This window comes from Strigops habroptila, chromosome 23, assembly GCF_004027225.2.
Source record: "Strigops habroptila isolate Jane chromosome 23, bStrHab1.2.pri, whole genome shotgun sequence".
In the NCBI taxonomy this organism is placed as follows: domain Eukaryota; kingdom Metazoa; phylum Chordata; class Aves; order Psittaciformes; family Psittacidae; genus Strigops; species Strigops habroptila.
The window spans coordinates 1,256,334-1,281,605 of record NC_044299.2 but is presented as its reverse complement, the minus strand read 5'-3'; the positions used below and the strand labels follow the sequence as shown (position 1 = coordinate 1,281,605).

At 58.8% G+C, this 25,272-nt stretch overlaps 2 protein-coding genes across 2 annotated transcripts; one reads left to right on the top strand and one right to left on the bottom strand.

Annotated features, from left to right (window-relative positions):
- Positions 1 to 1,967: 1,967 nt before the first annotated feature.
- ENDOU (endonuclease, poly(U) specific) lies at positions 1,968 to 5,553 on the top strand. The gene is made up of 7 exons (XM_030510305.1): positions 1,968 to 2,181; positions 2,879 to 3,050; positions 3,149 to 3,348; positions 3,943 to 4,056; positions 4,145 to 4,251; positions 4,560 to 4,702; positions 5,439 to 5,553. Exons 1-7 carry the CDS (start codon positions 1,968 to 1,970, stop codon positions 5,551 to 5,553), a joined length of 1,065 nt encoding a protein of 354 aa, XP_030366165.1.
- A 10,370-nt stretch (positions 5,554 to 15,923) lies between these two features.
- NEUROD4 (neuronal differentiation 4) lies at positions 15,924 to 20,818 on the bottom strand. Its single transcript, XM_030510486.1, has 2 exons — positions 20,721 to 20,818; positions 15,924 to 18,369 (listed from the first exon to the last, which is right to left on the bottom strand). The coding sequence occupies exon 2, from the start codon at positions 18,358 to 18,360 to the stop codon at positions 17,365 to 17,367; it is 996 nt and encodes a 331-aa protein (XP_030366346.1). The 5' UTR covers positions 18,361 to 18,369; positions 20,721 to 20,818; the 3' UTR covers positions 15,924 to 17,364.
- Between the last annotated feature and the right edge of the window lie 4,454 nt (positions 20,819 to 25,272).

Genomic DNA, 25,272 nt, shown 5'->3' with positions numbered 1-25,272 from the left:
TCCCTTGGCTGCAGCGTTGTCAGCTCCCACAACAGCTCTTCTCTCCCCCAAAAGCTCCATCAACTCCATTAAACTTGACCATCATGGGTGGCCGGATGCTCTCTGAGTCCATGTACGAGGAGGAGGGAACATCCCCCTGCAGCACCCATTGCCCTGTGAAGCCTCAGCACCCACAACTGACCCATGGGGTGATGCTGAGCTCGGTCCTCCGAGGGCTCCATGGGGCTCCTGCCCCACTGTGCCACTGCTGCTCTGCTGGGACACGCTCTGGCAGCACGTGCCCCGGGACCAGGAATGTCTCAGCAGTGATTTATGTGTGGGCAGATCCTGCCTTGCACAATCCCTCTGGGATTGCTGCTGGAAAATGAGCCTGGATGGATGATTCAGGCTGAATTATCCCGACTGACGCTTTGGGAGCGAGAGGGATGTTGTCCTGGGGATGGGGATCATCAAAGCCTAGGGTTGGGTTGGGAGGGAGCTTAAAGCACTGGCACAGGGTGCCCAGAGAAGCTGTGGCTGCCCCATCCCTGGCAGTGTTCAAGGCCAGGTTGGACACAGGGGCTTGGAGCAACCTGCTCCAGTGGAAGGTGTCCCTGCCCATGATGGGGTTGGAGCTGGATGAGCTTTAAGCTCCCTTCCAACCCAAACTATTCCATGATAAAGGATCACCAAGGGCAGATGGTCTCCAGGAGCATCTCAGGCGACCCCTTCTCACTAACACCCTTTGCTATAGAGTGGATTTGGAGGAAGGGACGTGGTGGTGAGAAGTGAAGCAGGAGTCAGCAGTGAACCCTTGCAGCACAGTCAACCAGCCTGGGATGGGTTGTCTGATGGGGCAAAGAGGTTCTTCCTCTCTCATCATCACGTGTGGGACCTTGGTGATGTGATTCTGAAGAGCACAAATGACTTGGGTGAGATGCCAGGCAACAGAGCAGAGGAGAAGCCAACCAGCATGACGTGGCCTTGTCCCTGATGCATCAGGATTTGCCCCGAGGGCATCTTTCACCTCCTGCAGTTCAAGGCAGGTGACCCAGAGGTGTTTAAGCTGTTGTGTGATTGCAGGTTTGCAAGGGAAAGCAGCACCCTTTCCTCCAGGGATCCCTTTGCAGCTTGGTTGGGATATGTCAGTGTGTCCTTGGAGAAGGTCAAGGCCAGGTCGGACAGAGCCTTGGGCGACATAGTTTGGTGTGAGGTGTCCTCCATGGCAGGGAGTTGGAACTGGATGAGCTTAAGGTCCTTTCCAACCCAAACCATTCCATGATTTTGTGATTCTCTTCCTGGCTGGAGCAAAGGGAGCCAAGAGAGCCATGTTTGAGCTGCCTGTTGTCCTGTTCCTGCCACCAGGAGCTGATGAGCAGCACAGAGGATAAAGCACCTTCCCTAAACACACATTCTCTGTGCTGTCTCTTAGCCCCAACCCAACATCTTGGTCTCCTACAGCCCCTCTTTGCTTGATGCCAAGCATCCCTCATCCACCCGATGATGGACACAGGACAGGACTTCCCATACCCAAAGCACAGCTTGAGCTGCTGCATCATCTTTAGCTTTGCCCCCATGTGTAATGGAGCAGATGCTCGGTGACACATTTATCCCATCAAGAGCTCAGGAAGGAGCTCCCAGTTTTCCCAAGAGCGGTGAAGGTCACACATAAAGGTGCCTGGAACGTGACATTCTTCCGGCCTGGAAGTGGTGGGACCTGGGGCCACTCCTGCTAATCCTGGCATTAAAAGGGTGAATCAGAAGGAGGAATGAATGGTAGGGAGCCAAGAACGTGTTTCCTGGTGTGAAGTGGCCCTGACGTGGTGGAAATCCACGTCTGAAGAGGAGTGTCCCATTGGGATGTGCATCGTGAGGACTCACCCCATCACAACACCACCCCTCAGCGCTGACAGAGGATCCCAAATAGTCCCAGATGGGAGCCTGGTCCTTCAGGCTCTCCTAGGAGGGCAATATGAGCAGAAGGAAGGATGCTCCAGGTCGTGGGCAGGCTGGGGCAGGGTGGTTGGTCCATCCTGACGACCACACTGGTGTTTCTGTCCCCCAAAGCCCTGTACACGGCCCCTGACTCCTGCTATGGACGCTGCGAGGAGCTCTACAACGAGGAGGACGAGTGCCACTGCAACCCGGAGTGCGAGAGGCACCACAACTGCTGCGAGGATTACTACAGGCACTGCCAGCCCGGTGAGCATCCCTGGACATGGGGTGGACATGGGGGTCTGGGGGCCGTGGGGTGCAGAAGGGCTGGTTACCACCATGCGTCCTCCTGTGCTGATGTGTTTTTGGGTCCTGCATCTCCATCACCCTGAGCATCTTTTCCTTTCTGCTCCATGCAGGTGGAGAATGGGCCGAGGAGGCATCTCACACCCGTGGTGAGTAGAAAGAGATAAACCACCTCCATGGGGTCACCCCATGTGCCTTGGAGCAGCTCGGCCCTCTTGGGGTCTTGGGGGTTGATGGCTTTGGGGTGTCGTGCCCATGGCCATGCCTATGGCCATGCCACCCCATCACAGCACTCCAAGTCCCAGCATCTCCTGCCTGCTCATCAGCACCATGATGTCCCTTCCTCAGAGCTGGGTGAAGCAGAGGCAGGGGCAAAGCTGGTCTTCACATCCCCTGGTCACCATGAACCTAAAACATGGGAGATGGGGCTAATTCCAGCCCCAAGGAGCAGGGCCAAGCTTGGGAGATGGGGTTGATGCTTCCCAGCTCACCCAGTGCTTGATGAAGGGTTCCTGGGGTAGCTTTTAGCCCCAGAGAGTGGGGTTGGGACCCCCTGCACCCCTCAACCTGAGCTCTCCGTGTCCTGGGATGGTGCCACCCATGCATTGGGTGCTGCACCAGCAAACCCGCACCCCAGGAGCTGCTGCCTCTCTTCCAGAGGGTTTCTCCAGGAGCAGGGATGCCATCACGGACCAGGACCTCCTGCGCGTCTCGGAGCAGCTTTATGGGGCCGACCACAACAAAGCCCGACCGACCGACATCGCCATCAACCCCCAGTACCAGGCGTCCCCCGAGGAGACAGATGACCAGGAGGACCGGTCCCCGCAGCCGTGAGTGGTCCTCAAGGGGTGACCATTGGCCAGGGGCCACCACAATAGAGACCAAACAGGGCGCAGGGCTGGTTTTCAGCTTCTCCTCTGTCTCCTAGGCTCTACAGATACGTCAATGAGGAGCTCTTCTCCAAACCCACCTACTCCAGCTTCATTAAACTGCTGGACAACTACCAGAGGGCCACCGGGAGGGAGGAGGTGGTGACGGCGGAGGAGCTGCGGGAGCAGGACAACTTCCTCAAGGAGGTGATGAAAACTGAGCTCATGAAGAAACTCTTCGCTTTCCTCCACAGCAAAAGTGAGTGTGGAGCAGGGATGAGCAAGGGAATGGGGGTGCTGGATGTTGGGTGTCCCAAAGGAAAGCCCCAGTTGGTGGGATGTGGGTTGGAGGAGCATGGAGTGGGCTCTCGGGGATGCCAGGATATGAGGAATCGAGCAGGGCAAAGCCAAATTGGTCCTAAGGGAAGTGGGACAGGGTGGGATCAAGGAGAGGACTGGGACAGGGATGGATCAGGGAGAGGAGTGGGACAGGGATGGGTCAAGGAAAAGACTGGGACAGGGATGGGTCAGGGAAAAGACTGGGACAGGGATGGATGAGGGAAAAGACTGGGGCAGGGATGGATCAGGGAGAGGACTGGCACAGGGGTGGATCAAGGAGAGGACTGGGACAGGGATGGATCAGGAAGAGGACTGGGACAGGGATGGGTCATGGAAAAGACTGGGACAGGGATGGATCAGGGAAAAGACTGAGGCAGGGATGGATCAGGGAGAGGACTGGGACAGGGGTAGGTCAGGAAGAGGACTGGGTCAGGGATGGATCAAGGAGAGGACTGGGTCAGGATGTTTCTCCCAATGCTCCCATCCGGAATGCTGCTCCCACCATTCCACACAGACCGTTACAGCTCGGAGCAGGAGTTTCTTGCTGATCTGAAGGAGATGTGGTTCGGCCTCTACTCCCGAGGTGACGGAGAGCAGGACTCCAGCGGCTTCGAGCACGTCTTCTCAGGTAGGACCAGCACCGGTGGGACGGGGGGTGTTGGACAGCGCTGGGCTGGGGCTCACCCCATGGTCTTGTGTCCTGAACGTGTGCTCAGGGGAGGTGAAGAAGGGGAAGGTGTCTGGATTTCACAACTGGATTCGCTTCTACCTCCTGGAAAAGCAGGGAATAGTCAACTACTTCAGCCACAACTTCAACGGGCCGGTGAGTGATCCCGCGGGATCCAGGGCAGCATCCCAAACCAGCCACATCCCAGATGGGGCGAATCAGAAGCATCGGAGATGCTCACCCTGCCATGTCCCCTCTGCTTCCATGGGCTGGAGGCAGGAGGGTGGGAAGGGCCAGGAAGGACAATGCAACATCTCCCAAAGCATAAGGAAGAGATGTGAGGTTGGGGGCTCTCCCTGGGGCCCCTCAGACCAGTGGGAAGCTGCTCTGGGTCTGTCCATGGAGAGGACATGAGGCTCCATCTGCAGATGGGTTTTGCTGAGCCCTGAACCCCCTTTCTCTAGTGGGACACGTACCCCGACGTGCTGGGGCTGCAGTTCAGCTGGGACGGCTTCTACAAGGAGGTGGGTTCTGCCTTCATCGGCTGCAGCCCCGAGTTCGAGCTTGGCCTCTACACGCTGTGCTTCATCGCGCGGCCCGGGAGGGAGTAAGTACCATCTGCACCCGTGTGGGGCTGCATCCGGCACCAGGAACATCCTGGGGATGGGGCTGTGGGGCTCAGGGCTGGCGTGGGGACACCAAGAGCATCCTGGAGATGTGATTGTGGGGCTCAGGGCTGGTGTGGGGACACCAAGAGCATCCTGGAGATGTGATCGTGGGTCTCAGGACTGGCATAGGGACACGAAGAACATCCTGGAAATGTGGTTATGGGGCTCAGGGCTGGCATGGGGACACTGAGAGCATCCTGAAGATGTGGTTGTGGGGCTCAGGGCTGGTGTGGGGACACCAAGAGCATCCTGGAGATGTGGTTGTGGGGCTCAGGGCTGGTGTAGGGACACCAAGAGCATCCTGGAGATGTGGTTGTGGGGCTCAGGGTTGGTGTGGGGACACCGAGAGCATCCTGGAGATGTGACCGTGGGTCTCAGGACTGGCATAGGGACATGAAGAACATCCTGGAGATGTGGTTGTGGGGCTCAGAGCTGGTGTGGGGACAATGAGAGCATCCTGGAGATGTGGTTGTGGGGCTCAGGGCTCATGTGAGGACACTAAAAGCATCTTGGAGATGTGATCATGGGGCTCAAGACTGGCACAGGGGCACAAAGAGCATCCTGGAGATGTGGTTGTGGGGCTCAGGGCTGGTGTGGGGGCACCGAGAGCATCCTGGAGATGTGAGTGGGGCTTGGGGATGGAACAGGGATATAGCACAAGCCGTGTCCCCACAGATGTCACCTGAGCTTGGGTGGCCACAGCCTCAGCATCCAGACCTATCCCTGGACCAAGTCCACCTATGGCAACGGCAAGAAGTACATCGCCACCGCGTACGTGGTCTCACCCTGAGGCTGTGAGGACGGGGACGGCTGCAGCCCCACGCCGGGGCCATGGGCTGCCCCACACCAGTGGTCCATAGCACTGGGCAGCACTGGGACGGGGGCAGGACCAGTGCTGGGTGCTGCTGGGCAGGACAGTGGTGGCCGAGCCCTGTGTGGAGGCAGCAAGAGGATGGAGACATCCCCTGGTCCCATCAAGAGCCACATCCCCTGGTCACAGCAGAAGAGAAGGAGGAAAAGAGGAACTTGGGGTGGAAAGTTGGACCCAGGAGTGAAATAAACCCTCATTTATCATCCCTGCTCCCGGGGAGCAGCCCCTCATTGCTATGGGTCTGCTGGGGTGGGATTTGGGGATGAGGACACTGGGAAAAGCAAGATCCTGCCAGCCAGGCTCAGTGTCCCCATCTAGTGCCACTGACCCCCCCAGTGCGGCACCCAAAGCGTGTCCCACCTCCCCCTTCCCACCCCTGCTCCCAGTTTCTCTGGATGCAGCAGGATCAGCCTCGCTCCCTGCGGTCTCTGAGCCTTGGGAGCAGCTTATGGGTCCTGCCCCATGGCATTGCCCCATTTAGGGGACCAAACCGAGCTGCTGGGTCCTCAGATATCTGTCCCGGAGGTGGCCTCTCCCTGGGGCCCACCACAAGGAGCTCAGGGTCTGTGGTAGGTGCATCCTCCATCCTCCCCCAGATGTGCTCTCTCTGGGGTCTGTGGGTCCCCAGAGACCCCCAACCCCACAGCCAGAGCTCAGCTGCTTGTCTCAGCACCGTGCTCTTGGGGACAAACCCAGACCCCCCCTGAGGACAACGGGAGGGCCACTTCGGTGGGGACCCCCCCAGGATGACACCCTCTGTAACTAACCCCATCCACTGCCCTCCAGGCTGGCCCAGGGACAGGATGCCCCACACTTGGGACAAGATCCCTGCCAGCCCCATTGCTGCCAGGTGATGCCAGCCCCATTGGATGCATTGGGATTCCCACTATAATCCCTCCCCATCTCCTGCTCACCCCCTGGATTTGGGGGGGCAGAGGGCAGGACCCCCCCCCCCCAGCTCTTCTCTTCCCCCCCCATCCCCTCCTGCCTGCGCTGTCAGCAGCCAGGTCCCAGGGTGAGGATGCCGCACGGCAGCTCCCAAAGCAGGAGCGGGGAGATTTGAGCTCCCTGACAGATGGTCGGCTCCAAGAGTTCCTTGGGAAGGGGTGGGAGATCCCCCGCCATCTGCCAGGGGTCACCGGTGACCCCCAAACCCGCCGCAGGGGAAAGGTGGGGGGGGGATGCCAGAGCTTGATTTATAGAAACTCCATGGGAAAGAGGCGGGTTGGGGGGAGCTGGGATGGGTTTGGGTCAGGTCCTGTCCCACAGCAGGAGCATTGCTCCTCTCCCATGCCCAGGAGCTGGGGGGGGGTTAAGCTGGGGGGCTTGTGCTTGCTGGTAGGTGCTCTCATGCTGGGGTGCTCTGCACAGAGCTGCGGGATGAGGATGCTCCAGGTGCCTTCATCCTCGCTGCAGCCCATCAGCAGCAGGGCCAGCAAGAGGCAGCGGGTGGTTGCTGCTGCCTGCGGGGCTGCACTGGCACAGGACCCATGTCCTCCTCCTGGTCCTGCATCCCTCAGCCCATTCCCATTCCTGCCCGCATCATTCCCAGCATCCTTGGTGCCAAACCTCTCTGCCTGGAAGGACTCCGGTGTCCCAAATCATCACAGTGATGCCCACAGCTCCCCCGCGCCCCACTGTCACTGCCGGTTGGGAAGATGCTTTTCCTACTCCCGTTCCTGGGATGAATGGAGATAAAACCTCACAGAGGTCCTGGGATGCTGCTGTGGTGATGGGTGTAGCTCTGGGAACACCTGGAGATGCTCAGGGGATGCTGGGGAGCTGCCCTGCACTTTGCATCCCAAAGGAATCCCGCTGTGGGAGCAAGGAGGACCGAGGTGGGCCCATTGCTGCTGCTCCAATGGACCCTCTCCCTGCATCAGTTTGGGCTGTAGGACACAAGGGAGCTGCCTGCCATGGCCAGGAGGCTCCAGGTCATCCAGCAGGAGCAGAGCAGAGGAATCACCACCAGTGGGGCTCCCTGTACCCCAAATACCCCAAATCCCTTGCAGAGACACTGCAGCATCCTCCACAGCATCACCCTCATCCGAACAGCCTCCTGGTCCTCCCTGTGGCCAGCGCATCCCTCCGGATCCTAGGATCCCACTCCCAGGACAGGCTCCCTTTGGCCAAGGGGGGCAGCACGTCGGGACCCTCCGCTTCCACCCGGAGCGTTGGGAATGGGAACAAAACGAGCGGAGAAGAAAGGGAAGGGCAAGGAGAGGGGTGGAGAGGAGGGGCAGGTGTCAGCAAGCTGCCTCCAGCCATCTGCTGCCAGCTCGGGGCCTCCGGGGCCCCCCAGCTCTGTGTCTGATGGGGACAACGCCGGCTCTCGAGGGGGGGGACACAGGGACACGTTGTGCCATCGCATCCCCCACCTGAGCGCAGCCCCATTGGGGAGCTCCGGAAAGGGATGCTCATCCCTGGTCCTCCCTCCATGGGGCTGCCTGGGGGCCTTTGTCACAGCTGAGCTATGGGGGGGGCTCATAGGGATGTTGCCCCCTATTCATTGGGTGGAGGGAAGGTTGGGGTATGCCCTGAGCTCCCCCCAAGCTGGCCTGATGTCCCCTTGTGTCCCCCCGATATGTGCCAGCGCCTCAGCACCCTCACAGGGAAGAGCTTCTGCCTCAGAGCTCATCTCAATCTCCCCTCTGGCAGGTTAAAGCCATTCCCCTTGGCCTGTCCCTCCATCCCTTGTCCAAAGCCCCTCTCCAGGTTTCCTGGAGCCCCTTTAGGCACTGGAGCTGCTCTAAGGTCTCCCCTTCAGGAGCCTTCTCTTCTCCAGGCTGCCCCAGCCCAGCTCTCTCAGCCTGGCTCCATAGCAGAGCTGCTCCAGCCCTCGCAGCAGCTCCAGGGCCTCCTCTGGCCTCGCTCCAGCAGCTCCACGTCTCTCTTGTGCTGATGCCCCAGAGCTGGATGCAGGGGAGGTCCAGAGCTTCTCATCACCCATCACCCCCAAGGAGAGGTTCCCCCATGTTTTAAAGGATGGGTGCTGAAAATTCAGGGTCCCAAGCAGAGGAATTCTCTGCCCCAGAGGTGGCCTCTCCCTGGGGCCCATCATAAGGAGATCAGGGTCTGTGGTAGGTGCATCCTCCACCCTCACCAGGAGGGATGCAGGAGGGAGGCTGAAGGGATGCAAGAGGGATGCTGAAGGGATGCTGAAGGGGTGCTGAAGGGATGCAAGAGGAATGCAGGAGGGATGCGGGAGGGATGCTGAAGGGGTGCAAGAGGGATGCGGGAGGGATGCCGAAGGGGTGCAAGAGGGATGCCGAAGGGGTGCAAGAGGGATGCTGAAGGGGTGCAAGAGGGATGCTGAAGGGGTGCAGGAGGGATGCTGAAGGGATGCTGGAGGGATGCTGGAGGGGTGCTGGAGGGGTGCTGGAGGGGTGCGGGAGGGATGCTGAAGGGATGCTGAAGGGATGCAAGTGGGATGCAGCTCCTTATCCCAGTTCATCCACTGGGTCTCACCCTTGGAAATAGCTGAGTTTTCTGAAGGGATCCCTCCAGGTTTCACCCTGGCACAGCCCAGGCCCTGGGTACCAGCATCATTAGAGCATCTGCAAAGGGAGGATGAAGAGGGTCACAGCTCCATCGGAGCCCCCAGAAGGCAAAGCCTGCTGCATTAGACCCTAATCCGAGAGGCCTTGGGGAGCGTGGCTCCGAGTGGAGGCTCTAATCCCCTCCGTAAACGATATGGCACTAACTACCCCGATGGGACTCCGGCCACATCTGGTAGGAGAAACCCAGCTATACCTTTGCTAAGAGGATGAGGATGCAGAGGGGAACATGCCACAAACCCTGTTTTATCCACCGTGATCCCATGTCTGAGCTGGCGGGATGGGACCGTTTAACGGTTGCGCTTGATGATCTTAAAGATCTTTTCCAACCTCATCGATTCCATGATCTCCACCTGGATCACAAGCTAAATCACCTGCAAACGAGCTCTGCAGCCAGCACTGATGGCTCCGAGCCCCAAACCCTGCCATGGGTGCTGTAAGGCCCATGCCGTGCCTCAGTTTCCCCCCGGGGCCGCCGGGCTCGTGCATCACGCAGCGGGATGCAGCCGCTTTTGTGCTGCTCCGGCTCTTTGAGGGAGCACAAAGAGGGGACCCGGCGGCACAGATGGACCCTTTCAGAGGGAAGCGGCTCCTTTCTCCGTCTGGCTCTGCCTCCGTCGCAATCCCCCTTAATTGAATCCACACTTTCATAGCTCATTACCCCCCTGATGGATTGGATTAGCCTGCGCCAGCCTCGGCGGGGAACAGTTGGCTGCTCCGCGTCCCCATGGGCAGCAGCAGAGAGGTGTGGAAGGGGCCCAGCGGCTTCCTGGCCATCAGCCGGAGCTCGGGAGCAACGGCCACGACCTCGGCACAACGGCCGGACCCAGCTGCGGTCTAGCCCCAGCCCCACACCGCTGGCACAGTGCAGGCAGTGGTCCTCACGATGCGCTGTGGGGTGCTGGACCCCTCTAGGTGACACGATGGGGTCCTGGGTTTCCCCCGTGGTATTGATTTGGTGATACAAGAGCATTCCTGGGATGCTGGAGGGATGAGGGAAGGATGCAGGAAGGGATGTGGGAGGGATGCTGAAGGGATGCGGGAAGGATGCGGGAGGGATGCAGGAGGGGATGCAGGAAGGGATGTGGGGAGGATGCAGAGAGGGATGCGGGAAGGATGCAGGAAGGGATGCTGAAGGGATGTGGGGAGGATGCAGAGAGGGATGCGGGAAGGATGCAGGAAGGGATGCTGAAGGGATGCGGGAAGGATGCAGAGAGGGATGCGGGAGGGGACCAGCTCTAGATTGGGGCATCAATGACCTAACCCTGTATCTCGTGTGACTTGTGGCAGCACAAGAAAGGGGGCTCAGGACCCCCAAACGTGAGGCAGGACGCTGGCACGTACCGATCCCCCCCCGCCACCGCGTCCATATGGAATAACGGCCGCTGCCGCCGCGGCTCCCGGCCCCGCTGGCTCATTAACCTCTGCTCCGGGCTGGATCCCAGCCCAGCTGCCAGCGATGCTCCCGGGGGGCGCCGGGGGTCAGGCCTGCGGTGGTTTGTGTTTGTGGGTTCACGCAGGGCTGCTGCTGGGATCCATCCTCCAACAGCCCAGTGCTGCTGCTGGGATCCATCCGGATCACAGCGGGGGCTGCAGGAGCTGGGCAGAGCCCCCAGTTTAGAATCATGGAATCAACCAGGTTGGAAGAGACCTTTAAGACCATCAAGTCCAACCGTTCCCCAGCACTGCCAAGGCCACCACTAACCCATGGCACTGAGGGCATCGGCTACACGGGGTGTGAACACTTCCAGGATGCTTCCACCACTTCCACTGCTTCCTTTGGGAAGCCTGTTCCAAGCTGGATCACCCTTTAGGGGCGGGAATTGCTCCTAATTTGGGCCAGTCCTCAGGGCTGGGCTTATCCTGGGCCCCTTTTGCCTTTCAGTGCCCGTCCCCTGCCTCAGGGTGACATCTCAGTGTCCCCCAGCATCCAGGTACCCCCAAGCGCTGCTGCTGGCTTGAGCATCCTGTGGGCACACGGCCCAATCCAGCCCTTGGCTCACATCTCCGGGACCATTTGGGCTGGAAACAACCCCCGGAGGCCTCTTCATCCGATGGGCTCCTGCCTGATTACGGTTGGGGAGGGATTGGCCAAGGGATGAGTTTAAAGATGGGATTATTCCTGTACAAATTCTGATTAAAGCACCCTCAAGCCCTCCAGCCGCGCTGTTAAGCCGAGCTCTAATCTCGCCCCGGCAGCAAGACTCCGTCAATAGCTCCAAATCTCTCCGCTGTTGGTTTATCTGATGGGGATTAAGCTGGGAGGTCCCTGAACTTGTATTAGAAGAGATAAACCCCCCCCAGACCTCGGGGTGTGCGTGTCTGCGGTGGCCGATCACTGCTGCCGTCTCCCCTTCCAGCCGGGGAAGGGGGTGACGACATTCCCAGTGCCATCCAGATTCCCCGGGCTGCCTGTCCCTGCCCATAGCTCCGGGATGAGCATCTGCATCCCCACAAGCTCTGCTGGTGGCCCAGGATTTTCCATCCCCTCTGCTGGAGCACCAGGATCCATCCAAGGGACATCTCAGGAACATCCCACATGAGCCAAACGTGATCTCTGAGGCTTCCAGACCAGGACAAACAGTGGGATTGAGGGAGAAGGATGAATCCTCTGAATGGAGCCCATGGTCCACCCTAACTCCCTGCACACCCAGCTATGGTGGCATCTTGCAGCCCCTTTAGGATCCATCTCCAGTGCTGCAGTATTGCCCAAAGCTTGGTGGGATGCTGGGTGGATGCACTGGAAGATGCTGGATGCTGCAGAGATGGGGACACTCCATCCATAGGAGTTACCCACCTGCACATCCATGTCCAGGAGCAACAGCTTGGACTCATGGAGAGAAGAAGCTGGTCCTGAAGGCTGCAGACGTGCAGATGATGCCTTGGTTGCCCCATAGTGTGAGCTTTGCACAAGCCCAGTTTAACCCTTGATGCAGACAAGCTGCATCCTGGCCCATCCCAGGGCATCAAGCACGGTGCCACCACATTGATCCCATCGGGACCACACTCGGCTCCTCTCCCACGGGACCACACGAACAGCCAGGAAGTTCCTTGCCAAAATCTGATGTTCCCCAGTGGACAAAGACGATTAAGTCGGGAATGAACAGCCTGACACTGCGGCTTAGTGGGAAAAGGCCGGTGGGTTCCCGAGCTGGGCACGTTTCGGAGCTCAGCGGCTCTCGGGGTTATGAGATTACCAACAATATCAGAATTACAGCTCTAAATCCGGGGTTTAACCAGGCTCAGCAATTCCAGAGCTCTGGACACCACCCCCCTTCCCGGCTCTGGAAACCAGGGCATCTCGGAGGCTCACAGGGAAGAGCTGCTCCCAACTGCAGCTTTCCCAATGCAAGGTCCTCCATGGACAAACTGGTGCTGGACACCCCAATCTCTGCCATGGGAATGCTTCATGTGGGATGAAGCATCCCTCTCTTGGGGTCTTCTACACCTTGCACAGAGAAGGATGGTGTAGGAGGTTGGTCTCACCTGGCTCTTTCAGCTTTGATGGTCGCCCTTCTCCTTGCATGTTCCCCAGTGGCTTCTTCCTTCCTATATCCTTAAAAAAGGGGTCCTGGTTTTTGGCTGGCTCCCCAAGGATGGGGCTGGCTCTGCCATCCCATCTGACCTCCATATAGACCCACATGGAGACCCTGGGGGATTTAAAGCAAAGCTTTAGTAGCTCAGGATGTGTCTGGAGCTGCCTCTGTTGTTCCCAACTGTGGTTTAGAAGTCCAAGATGCATCTGGAGCTGTCTCTGCATCCCAAATCAGTGCTCACCCAGCAACTGGAGATGATGAAGCATGAGGAGACGATTGACCATAGAGGTTCCCAACAGCACCTCCAGCCTCCTTAACCCCTTCTCCCAGCAGAAAGAGCATCCTCCAACCTCAGCAATGCAATAGTAAGGGAAGGGGCAGGTTTTAACAAGGGAGTGTTAATTGGTCATTAGGGCTACATAAGTGCAGCTGATGGACCCCACTTGTAGGGCACCTCCTCATCCATCCATAGCTCAATGTGGATCCTCACTAGGGCTGGTGAGAAGCAGTGGTGCCCTTCCCAGCATCCAGACATTCCCAGTCCCATTCCCTTCTGGTTATGGGACCTATCCCAGCCTCTCCCTGTCCAGAAGGGTGGTGGGGGACCCACCAAGGTGTAGGGTAGAAGATGGACCTGCCCCATCCAAAGCTGTGCCAGTGCTCAGGAGCACATATATAGGCCCTATATAGAGAGGTGAGGAAGGACCATGGGCTCTATTTGGAGGATGCCACATGTGGTACTTCATCCTTCTCCCCCATTCCCACTGTGTTTCCCGGTCTGGAAGCCTCAGAGATGCCACAGCTTAGTGGTGGCCTTGGCAGTGCTGGCGAACGGTTGGATTTGATGAGCTTCAACCTCTTTTCCAACCTGCTTGCTTCCACGGGGCACCGAGCGCGCCGGTCCCCAGCCCCTCGCCCATCCCCGCAGCTCCAGGCCTCCGTGTCCTGCGGAGACACGTGGGATTTCGTCCACATGGAGCTCCTGACGGCCCCACACCGGGGCATTCCCTCGCCAGCTGTGCCCGTGCGCGCCCCTGCGGCTCCCGGCTCTCTTGGCACAGGCTGGAGCTGCTGGAAGAGGCAATTCCCGGCTGTTGGGCACACACAGGCCCCGGGGACCTGGCACCGAGCAGGGTTTGGCCACTGCCCAGGAGGAGAAGGGCCAGGGCACAGCTGGAGCCCCAGCACCAGCGGGCAGCAGCCGCTGTCCTTGTCCCACTGCACCCAGAGCATCACCGTGGGTCCCGCTGCCCTGGGTGCGTGGCCAGGGTGTGATACACTGTGGGTGTCAGCACAGACCCCATGTGTGCCCACGCCTGATGTGTGGAAGTGCTGGAGTGGTTTTGGGGGGTGCGTGCATGGAGGTGGATGTGGTGGGAAGGGTCTTCCCACTTCCACAGGCTGCAGTAACCCCCAGCCCATGGTGCAGAGCGGGGCAGGGCAGGGCCCATCCTCATGTGGGTGCAGCCCCACGTGGGTGCAGCCCCAGGAAGGGGCTTCCCCAGGGAAGTTTATCCCCATGGAGGTGCATCCCCATTTAGGTGCATCCCCATTTAGGTGCATCCGCATGTAGGTGCATCTTCACATAGGTGAATCCCCATGGAGGTGAATCCCCATTTAGGTGCATCCCCATGTAGGTGCATCCCCATTTAGGTGCATCCCCCTGTAGGTGCATCCCCATATAGGTGCATCCCCCTGTAGGTGCATCCCCATTTAGGTGCATCTTCACATAGGTGAATCCCCATGGAGGTGAATCCCCATGGAGGCGCATCCCCATGTAGATGCATCCCCATGGTGGTGCATCCCCATGTAGGTGCATCCCCGTTTAGGTGCATCCCCATGTAGGTGCACCCCCATGTAGGTGCATCCCCATGTAGGTGCATCCCCATTTAGGTGCATCTTCACATAGGTGAATCCCCATGGAGGTGAATCCCCATGGAGACGCATCCCCATGTAGATGCATCCCCATGGTGGTGCATCCCCATGGAGGTTCATCTCCATGTAGGTGCATCTCCATTTAGGTGCATCCCCATGTAGACGCACCCCCATTTAGGCGCATCCCCATGGAGGTGCATCCCCATGGATGTGCATCCCCTTGTAGATGCATCCCCATGGAGATGCATCCCCATGGAGGTTCATCTCCACATAGGTGCATCCCCACGTAGGTGCATCCCCCTCCCGCTCCCCAAACCATCCTCTCCCCACCTGCTTGTTGGACACTCAAGGTCTCTCCTCAGCACCCTCTTGCCCAGGTCCTGCCCCTTGTGCAGCTCAGCCCCATCCCTGCTCGAAGCTGCAGCATCTCCCAGCCCGTGGCAGTGGGAGTGGGTGCCCCCCAAGACCTACCAAAAGCCCCCCAGGAGCCAGACGCAGCTCATGGCACAAGGACACATTGAGCAGGGGGTCCCCATGAGAGGGGCCATGGGGAGAAGACACCTTGACAGCAGCCAGGAGCTGTTTTGGGGAGTGGAGGACCTGGGGGGCTGTAGGGGCCAGGTCATGGTAGGGTGATGGCTTGGGTGGGATGAAGCCAGGACACACGTGTCCCCTGCATGGGCATGATGGTGCCGTTCATGGAGCAGGCAGGATGTGTCCCAGTGCCTCTTCAGAGCTGACATGTGTGTGTGAGCATGTGCTGGCATGTGCACATCTCCCCATCCATGTCAGCACTGCTCACAAGAGTGTGTGTGCACACGCAGACCTGGCCAGGACGATGCATCGTCATGTATGTGCATGGCGTGTCAGCGTGCACACGTGCAAAGAGCTGCCCACACGTGTCTGTGCCATGTGCAGGTGATGTTTGCATGTGCATGTATGGCCACAGCCGTGTAGGTGCACATGTGTGTGTCTGTGCATGTTTGCATGTGCCTCTACATGCGTGTGAGCACATGTTCGTGACGTGCATCCCGTGAACGCCAGGACAAGACAGGCAGAGCCAGCAGCAGCTCCATGTTAAATGCACCCACATTGCCCCACAACCAACCCCACCATCTCCCCATGGCTCTGGAGACCTTCTCTCTATGTCCCATGGCCAGCACTAGCAACCAGCAGCCCATGGAGCCCAGCCCCGAGGTCAGGGAGCCCAGATTGACCCCACAATTTGGGGTTCGGATGCTCTGGTCTCCCCAGGAAGCCCCTCACCACCACCACGCTGAAGACCCCGGACAAGGAGACAACAACCCAGGGACGACGCTGCTTGAAACAAGACCACGACTTTATTTGACCTAAAACCCCCAAATCTGCTTTCTTTACAAAAGGATAAACATTTGCTCTCAGTACAAAAGGGAAGAAGGTCCCGGAGGGGACCCAGGGGCCGGGCAGGGAATTCCAGAGCTTGGATCATCTCAGAATTCCCAACTCTATACAAAACCAGGGAGCTTTGGCCACCGGGCCAATGGGGACATCAAAAATAGGTGCCTGGGATTTCTTGGAGACAAAAATAGTTGCATAGGCTTTGGAAGTTATTGCTCATCTAGGAATACAAGGGATGAGTTGGGAGCTGCTGGCCTCCCACATCCAACAAACGACCATCCTAAAGATGGAATTTGACGTTAAAGTTGGTGAAATTCTCGGTTTCACCCCCAGAAAATGGGCAGGAAGAGAATAAATTAAATAAATAATGGCTAATAAATAACCCTGGAGCAAGAGCACTGCAAAAGGGACACATCTCCACAACGCTAAGGCCAACTAAGCACCTGGGAGCCAACTGGGAAAGGAGGGGGCTGTTTAGCGCGTTCCATGTTCCATGGAGGATGGAAGGAACTAAATGGAACCCCCCCCACAGATAAATCATCAATGAACCAGGAAATTGAGACACGTTTCTTTTGGCAGGATGTGTTTGGGACACGGATCAGGATGGAGAACGCTACGAACCATAAGCAGACGTGGTCCTCATCAGGAGCAAGGGTTCCATGAGAGCTCCTCTTCCAGCCAGGATCTTTGTGCTCTGAATGATCAAGAGTCCCATAAAGAGGTTTCAAGATCCATGTGCTGAGCAGCTCATGCTGGTTGTAGGTCACAAGCAAGGTTTGGGGCTCAGCACCAGGAGGCAGTGATGGAGGGACCATCATGGAGAAGCTCTGAGCCTGCTGGACCGTGTTGACCATGGATGGTACAGTGGCAACTAACATAAGGTTCTCCATTGGGTGGGAAGCTTCAAGGAGGAGCAACTGTGTTGGTCTTCTGCAAGTGGTCCAGATCATTCCCTGGACTGGGAAAACCATGATCCCATCAGAGCATATGGGATGGGAACCGGTCGTCCCAAGGAGCAGGGGGGCTTGTCTCCACCTATATGAGACAGAGGTGTCCCCGCACGCCACCATCCCAAAGAGGGAGGAAAAGGAGCTGTAACGTCTTGGCAATGAATGATCCCAAGTGCTGGAGTGCATCAAGTCCTGCAGGGTGAAGCCACCTTCCGGAGCATCTCTGGAGGAGAAGATCATCACAGTGGCACCAGGGCAGACCTATTGGGATAGGACAGGAGGACCACTGAACCTTCCACAGCCACGTCCTGCAGAGATGCTCAGAAGTCTCTCACCCCATAGCGGTGACATCCCGGTTGTGTCCATTCTAGAAACAGCTCCACGATGATGCTGAACTTCTCTCTGCATCAAAGGTTTGGGTCTACCTCTGCTTTGCTACTCGTTGAAGATGGCATTGAGCTGAGGACCAGCTACGTGGTGCGGGTAGGACTCATAGCTCATGTCTACGGGGATCTCGTAGCGGGACACCGTGTTTTGGAAGTGGGAGGCATGTCCATGTGCTCCAGTCAAGCTGACTGAGGGGTAGTGGGCCATGAAGGTGTAGGATTTATCCAGGTCTGGAGACCCATCTTGCTTCAAGGAGAAGTTCCCACTGATGCTCAGGGGTGGCGTCAGGGGACCCTCGTAGGGGGGAGTGGTGCAGTCAGAGGGATGGTTTCCAAAGGAAGCATCCACCAAGCTCTTGAAGGTGGGGGGCTTTAAATGCAGCAGATGGGTTTCCATGGTCCCATAGGGTGGGCTTGGGAGCCCCGGGGACTGGTAGCTGAAGGAGTGGCTGGATATGGCTGATTCACACACCGGGGACTTCTCCTCATGCTTCTCCAGGAACAAGGTCTGTGGTCCCAGCTGCAGGCACCCGGCCACCAGGTTACTGGTGGGCTGGGACAAGCCCTTGCAGAGCATCTCCACGAAGCTCTTCCCTTCGGGAGTCTGCCCCGTCTCGAGCACCTCAGACAGAGCCCAGATGTAGTTCCTTGCCAGCCTCAGGGTCTCGATCTTGGACAGCTTCTGGGTCTTGGAGTAACAGGGCATCACCCTCCTCAGGTTGTCAAGAGCATCGTTGAGGCCGTGCATCCGTGTGCGCTCCCGGGCATTGGCCTTCACCCGCCGGGCCCTGAACCGCTCCAGCCTCGCCTTGGTCATCTTCTTCTTCTTTGGTCCTCTCCTCTTCGGCTTTTCCCCATCATCCTCTTCCTCCTCTTCCTCCTCAATACTGTCGTGCTCTTCATTCAAGCCAGACATCAAAGCAAAAGGACCTTGCCTGTTGTCCTCCGCCTTCAGCTCGTCTTTGGAGCCCAACGCTTCGTCCATCCAGGGTTGGGTGCTCACGAGCTCCGCCATCTCTTTGGGCTTGGCATAAGTCTTGGTCATCTCTGATCTCTGCAACAGAAGGACAAGGAGATGTTAAGGAATTGCAGCAGAAGGGTCACCCAATGTGTTGGGGGCACTAGGGACTGAGCTCAGAATCATCTCCCAGAGATGCCAACTCCTTTCTGTCCACTAATGGTAGCTATAGAACCTATTTATCCATCATTTATCCACCTACAGTAACTTCTGGCAAACGCTTTGGGGAGCTACTGAAGCCACCCCTGGGGCCCAGAAGCTCTTTTCCAGGGCTCAGAGCTTCCAACAACTCAATTTTGGGGTTATTCCCACTCATTAATCCCTCCCCTCATGGCTTCAACCCTGATTATCACGTTATGGGTTGCAACAGGGCGATGGGAAGCCTCTGGAGATGCTCGTGCCCCAGCTCATTTGGTTGAACCTTCGCTTTGCTCCGCCGTAAGGAGCAGTCACACCACACAAACCAGCTTTGGATTCATGATGATGAGCCCCCAAATCCTGTCATCGTGCCTGACTCATTTAATAAAGCTTAACATCTAAGCAGCTTTGCTGAAAGTGCTGCCCAAGCCCTGGCTCCATGGCCCCTGTCCACTCCATGTGGAAAATCCCACTTCTAATACGCGGGATGGGGCTTGAGGCTGGATTAGGGTGTTAATTGCTGCTCACAGCCAGTGAATCCCCGGAGGACCACGGAGCCCCGGCTGATGGAGCAATAGGGGTCTGGGAGATGCTGGTGGGTGAAGGTGGTGAAGGACCATCTTTGAGATGAATGGAGCTGGTCCAAATTCCTTCTGGGATCCCCAGGGCTTTGTATGGTGAAAGCAGCCCTGAAACAGCTGCAGATCCACTCCAAGGCAGCCGGAGGGGCGTGTTCATTCCATCCTTGGGGATGGATCCCAAAGGATCCCAGAGGATCCATCCCCAAGCATCCCTGCCGGCAGCTCCCATCCCATCCCATCCATCTGGGTGCAGAATCCACCCCAGAAGCAAATCACTGGGTTCAGGTCTCAGTTGAAGAGCCGAGCCCAGTGTCCTCCCCATTCCCATCACTTCACAGCGAGGTATTCCCATGGAGCTTCAGAAGGTTTTCTTCTTTGGAAATCCGGTTTGAATTTTCAGGGATTTTGTTCCTTTTCTCCAGAATATTGATGTTTTAAAAAGGTGGGAAAAGTGGACAAAGAGGGAATTGCCTGATGGAGTCACTCCGGGAGTTTCCCAAGCAAGGAGCTTTGGAAGTGGGAAGGGGAAGCTTTTCCATCCCTGTTATTTTGGATCCTTCATGGAATCACGGAATGGTTTGGGTTGGAAGGGACCGTAAAGATCATCCAGACCCACTCCCCTACATCCCTCCTCATCTGAAAGAACCACAAGAAACCCATGGCAGGAAAAAGCCCGTCGTGGCCAAAAACTTCCTTTTCAGGTGGGGATGGCTCAGCCCATCTGGCACCAGATGCTTCCCCTTTGTGTCCCAGGCTCCCATCCCAAAACAAGTGGGTTCAGTTCCTTCTCCTTTCCTGTAGGACCAGGAACTCAGTTTCAACCCTCCAGTGGTTTCTTTCCGAGGGTCTGGATCCCCCAAAGGAGGACAGTTGGTTCAGGACAAAGCCCTGCACAGCCCCACATATGCAGACCTTGACGCTGGACAGAGCCACCCAAAGCAGAAGCAGGACAGAGGGATGAGGAGGAGGATGCAGGAAAGATGCACAAGAGCCAGGAACCAAATGAGCAGCTGGGGCTGGGAATTCATCCCGGAGAGGGGCAGGACAGACAAGGAGACCATGGAAATTAGGAATTACGTGAGTCCTCCGCACTGTATCCTGCCTGGGAATGCAGCAGGATGTGGCTTGGCTATAGGGGAGCCGGTGGGCTCTGGCTGAGTGCTGGCTGCATCCCGGAGGATGCCTCGATGGGGATAGGGATGTGCTTGAGGAGCTGCCCCATCGGGAGAAGAGGAACAAAAGTCTGGGGCTGGGGCAGGTCCTTCATTACCTCCATCCCCTTCATCATCTCCATCCTCTTCATCACCTCCTTCCCCTTCATCGCCTCCTTCCCCTTCATCACGTCCAGCCCCGACGTGGCGGGGATGGCACCAGTGCCCGGTCCCGATGCTACCCCAGCTCAGGTCCTCCCGGGTTCCCGCATCCCATCGGGATGAAGCCACATCCCCGGGACCCCGGGAGGGTCCGGCTCCATCCCACTCTTCACCAGCACTCCCTGTATCCCCGCTCGGAGGTCGCAGAACCCCCCGGGACCGGGTCTCGCTGCCGTCGGGGCAGAACCCCCCGCACCATCCCCGAGGGACCGGGGGGCACCGGGCGGCTGCGGAGCCCCGTCGGAAGGGTCGGCACGTCCGTTCGTGTCCCCCGCACCTTCGTGTCCGCCCTTACCTGGGCACCGGAGCGAGTCCCCGCCGTCACTTGCCGGGGCGCATCGTGCCTCCAGCCCCGGCGGCTGCCCCGGGAGCGGCACCGGCGGCGGCTCCGCTGTCGGGCGGTTTTGAGAGCCCGGCGCTGCCGGCGGCTCCTGCCCGGCCGCGGGTCCCGAGTGGCTCCTCCTACGGGGGGAGGCGGCCCCGGGCCCGGCTCCTCCCGCAGCCCCACCGGGGCCCCGACGGCAGCGCCCGGGGTGGGGGTCTCCGGGGGGGCACCCCCGGTCCCTGGGGCGTCCCGGGGTGGGTGTCCCTGGAGGAGCATCCTCGGGTGGGTGCGCTGGCCGGGGTGCCGCGGGTGAGCAGCACTGGGTGGGCAGCCCTGGACCAGTGCCCTGGGATGAGCATCCTGGGATGAACACCTTAGGATGGACACCCCTAGATGGGCAGCCCTGAATGGGGACCCCTAGATAGGCACCCCTGAATGGGGACCCCTAGATAGGCACCCTGAATGGACATCCCTAGATGGGCAGCCCTGAATGGGGACCCCTAGATAGGCACCCCTGAATGGGGACCCCTAGATAGGCACCCCTGAATGGACATCCCTAGATGGGCAGCCCTGAATGGGCATCCCTGGACCAGCACCCTTGGATGAGCATCCTGGAATGAAGACCTTAGGATGGGCATCTGTAGAGGAGCACCTCTGAATAGGTACCCCTAGATGGGCACCCCTGGATGGACAGCCTGGATGGGGACCCCTAAATGGACACCCCTGGGTGGGTACCCCTAGGTGAGCATCCCTTGATGGGGACCCCTAAATGGGGGCTCCTGGATGGGCATCCCTGGACCAGCACCCTTGGAAGAGCACCCTGGGATGAGCACCTTGGGATGGGGACCCCTGGCTGAACACCCTGATGGGCACCCAGCTCACCCAGCAGCAGGACAGACCCTCCATGGGGGGACTCCCCCCATCCCACAGTGCCAGGGGCTGTGGGGGGGCTCAGACCCGGGTGTCACCGTTCACCACCCCCCTTGTCCGGGCACTGCCGCGGTGACACCGGTGCTGGGACACTGAGGGGGGACACACCAAGCCCTGGGCAATGTTGGCTCCAACCAGTTCTGGGGGGGCCCCGGGGAGCAAAGGGGTGTAATGAGAGCCAGAAGGGGCCCTTTGCTGCTCAGGCAAAGGAGGGGGCCCCCCATCATCATCTCATCACCCCACATCCCGCCCCAGCTCTCCATTCCCAATGAGGGTGATGGGGGGGCGATAGGAAAAGAGCCCCCCGTGCATGAAGAGCTGGGTCCTATGGGTCACCTCGCTCAGCCTCTTGAACCAGAGGCTCAGCTCCTCCAGCCACAGGAGCTGCAGCCCCCGAGGTTGGGGGGGACACTACTGACACCCCAAAAGTCATTCCCCCCTTTCCCCTCCATCCCTTCCCAGTTTCCGATCCCGGAGCTCAGCATCACAGCACGGGATCAGAGTGGGATCATCCCCACACGCACCAGCGCTCAGGACCCTTCGCCGTCATCCCGAGCGCTGGCAATCGCGGCTCCGGCAGCCTGGGATTAGCGGGAATACTAATGAATTCATTAGTGGATTCATGGCTCCATTCCCGGCTCCAGGCTGGGCCGGGCAGGGAAAGCAGGAACAGATTGCGGCCAATAAATCTGCCTGTTGCCACGTCCGGCCCCAGCCCCAGCCCCTCCCTGGCAGATGGTTCCAACAGGTCCCAGCACCCGCACAAAGGGGCCGGTGGGTGCCCCAGGGATGGGGGGGGACACAGCGAAAGGTCCCCCCCTCCACCATTGCCATCGGTGGCTCTGGGATCTGGGAACGGGAATGACCCCGGAGCGATGGCGGGAGCATTGTGTGCTGCCGGCCACGTGCCGCTGCCTCAGCCCATTGTGTGGGGCTCCGCATCTGCTGGCGCTGGGCCCCCCGGGACCACGCTCACAACGTGTTCCACCTCCCCGTTCCCACCTCCAGCACCTGCCCAAGGGCTGGGAACACCGGGATGGAGACACTGGGGTGGGCAGAGTGGGGGGGCTGCGGCTGGGGTGCAGGGAGAGCCCCCGTCCCCATCCCGGGTGGGCATTGGGCGTCTCCAAGGTGGACTTTCCACCCCTTCTAGGTGTTCTCCACCCTCCATTAGCCCTCCAATCTCTCAGGGGTCCCCCACATCCCACCCTGTCCCCACCATCATCTTCTCAGCACCCCACATCCCTCCCCAGCTCTCCATTCCCAGGCACTGGTGGCTCCGGACACCAGCTCATCACCCCACAGCAGCCTCAGCTCAGGGGTCCCCATCACCTTGCACTGTCCCATCATCTCTGCTCATCCCAAGCCTCAGTTTCCCTGTCCCTGCTCATCCCGAGCCTCAGTTTCCCTCTCTGCTGTGGGGCTCTCAGCAGTGCAGAGCATGAGGAACAGGCTGCACCATCCCTGTGACACCCAGAGAAGATGTGCTGGGGATGCAGCCCAGGATATGGTGATGCTCCACCTCGATGATGCTCCATCCCAGTGATGCTCCACTTTGAGGATGCTCCACCTTGAGGATGCTCTACCTCGATGATGCTCCATCCCAGTGATGCTCCACCTTGAGGATGCTCTACCTTGAGGATGCTCTACCTTGAGGATGCTCCACCTTCATGATACTCCACCTCAATGGTGTTCCACCATGCTGATGCTCCACCTTGAGGATGCTCCACCTCAATGATGCTCCCCTTCGATGATTCCCCACCTTGATGATGCTCCACTTGGGAAGGGGATGAAGGCACCTCTCAGATGCTCTGGGCAGGGCACAAACCTTCACAGACACGGAGCAACACTTGGGAATGTTGGGAAGTGGAGGCCACTCATCCCACCGTGTCCCCTGTGTCCCACCATCACCCCGGCCCACCATCCCTCACCCAGCATCTCTCCATCCCCTCATCTCAGAGGGGCCATAAGGGAAGGGAGGGTAATTCCCAGTGTCAATATTGGGAATGCCGCTTCCCACTCCTGTGCCGCCCATCACCCCATGTCAGGGCTGGAATTCCCGGCTCCGTGTGGCAATTACCGTGGATTAACGGGATCTAATTTAATCCCGGCAGCTGCTCCCGGGATGCTTCATTAACATGACACTGGGGAATGTGATTACGGAGGAACCAGGGCCCCGATGGGACACGGAGGTGACCCCGTTTGTCACCGTGAGCGATGGTGGCACCCGGAGAGGTGGCGGGATGGGGCTGGGACAAAGGGATGTTGCCCTGGGCACCCCCTCAGCTCCGTTTTGGGGGCTCCCAAGCCCCATCGTGATGGTCCAACACCAGGAGAGGGCGTTTCAATGGAGAAGGGACATGGCAGAGTGGGGACACAGTGGGGACGCCGTGGCCCCATCACTCACTGCAGCTCCTCCTGCCCCCCAGACCCCCAAGTGTGGGGCACAGAGGGTCCCGATGCTCTGGAGCTGTTCAGAGCTCTCATGCTCCCTGCCTCAGTTTCCCCTGTGCCCATGTCCTGCACCCCAAATCCATCCTGTGCCCCCAGGACTTTGCTGTGCCCATGTCCTGCACCCCAAATCCATCCTGTGCCCCCAAGGCTGTGCCCATGTCCTGCACCCCAAATCCATCCTGTGCCCCCAGGGATGTGCTGTGCCCACGTCCTGCACCCCAAATCCCTCCTGGGGTTCCCATTAATCCCATGGGAAGCTGCAGCCCCACACGTGTCCATCACTGCAGTGACACGATGGGAGCCCATCGAGCACCGGCTGCGGATCCGCATCCCCAGGCGGGAGCTGACATCTGCTGGTGGGAATCCTCGGCATTCCCGACCCGGGGGGCCGTGTCCTACTTGGGGGTCCCCGGGCCTGGATCTGGCGTCACCTTAACTATGGAGCAAGGAAGAGCTCGTCCATGCAGGGATGCTCCAGGGGGAGCAAAGCTGAGGACATGGGCACAGCCCTGGGGGCACAGGATGGATTTGGGGTGCAGGACATGGGCACAGCCCTGGGGGCACAGGATGGATTTGGGGTTCAGGACATGGGCACAGCCCTGGGGGCACGGGATGGATTTGGGGTGCAGGACATGGGCACAGCAAAGTCCTAGGGGCACAGGATGGATTTGGGGTGCAGGACATGGGCACAGCCTTGGGGGCACGGGATGGATTTGGGGTGCAGGACATGGGCACAGCCCAGCCCTGGGGGCACAGCACACATTTGGGGTGCCAGGGCTGTGGATGGACACTGCTCAGTGCGTTTCACAGCCCCACATCCCTGCGAAGAGCCTCTTGGGATCTACCTGGAACCTGTCCCAAAGTCTTCGGAGTCTGGAGGAGGTTTGTCTCCGGTCCATGAGCCCTCAGCCAGGCTCTGCAGGAGGAGAAGGAGAAGGAGGAGGAGGAGAAGGAGGAGGGGATGGGGAAGAGAAAAGGGGAAGGGGAAGGAGAAAGAAGAAGGAGGAGGAGGAGAAGGAGAAGGAGAAGGAGGAGGAGAAGGAGAAGGAGAAGGAGAAGGAGAAGGAGAAGGAGAAGGAGAAGGAGAAGGAGAAGGAGAAGGAGAAGGAGAAGGAGAAGGAGAAGGAGAAGGAGAAGG

Bases quoted from the DNA above. Each gene is read 5' to 3' on its own strand.
- ENDOU (XM_030510305.1), top strand. From the start codon at position 1,968: ATGCTCCAGGTCGTGGGCAGGCTGGGGCAGGGTGGTTGGTCCATCCTG. The intron at 3,051-3,148 runs GTGAGTGGTCCT...TCTGTCTCCTAG, and splicing joins GAGGACCGGTCCCCGCAGCC to GCTCTACAGATACGTCAATG. The intron at 4,057-4,144 runs GTAGGACCAGCA...ACGTGTGCTCAG, and splicing joins CTTCGAGCACGTCTTCTCAG to GGGAGGTGAAGAAGGGGAAG.
- NEUROD4 (XM_030510486.1), bottom strand. From the start codon at position 18,360: ATGACCAAGACTTATGCCAAGCCCAAAGAGATGGCGGAGCTCGTGAGC.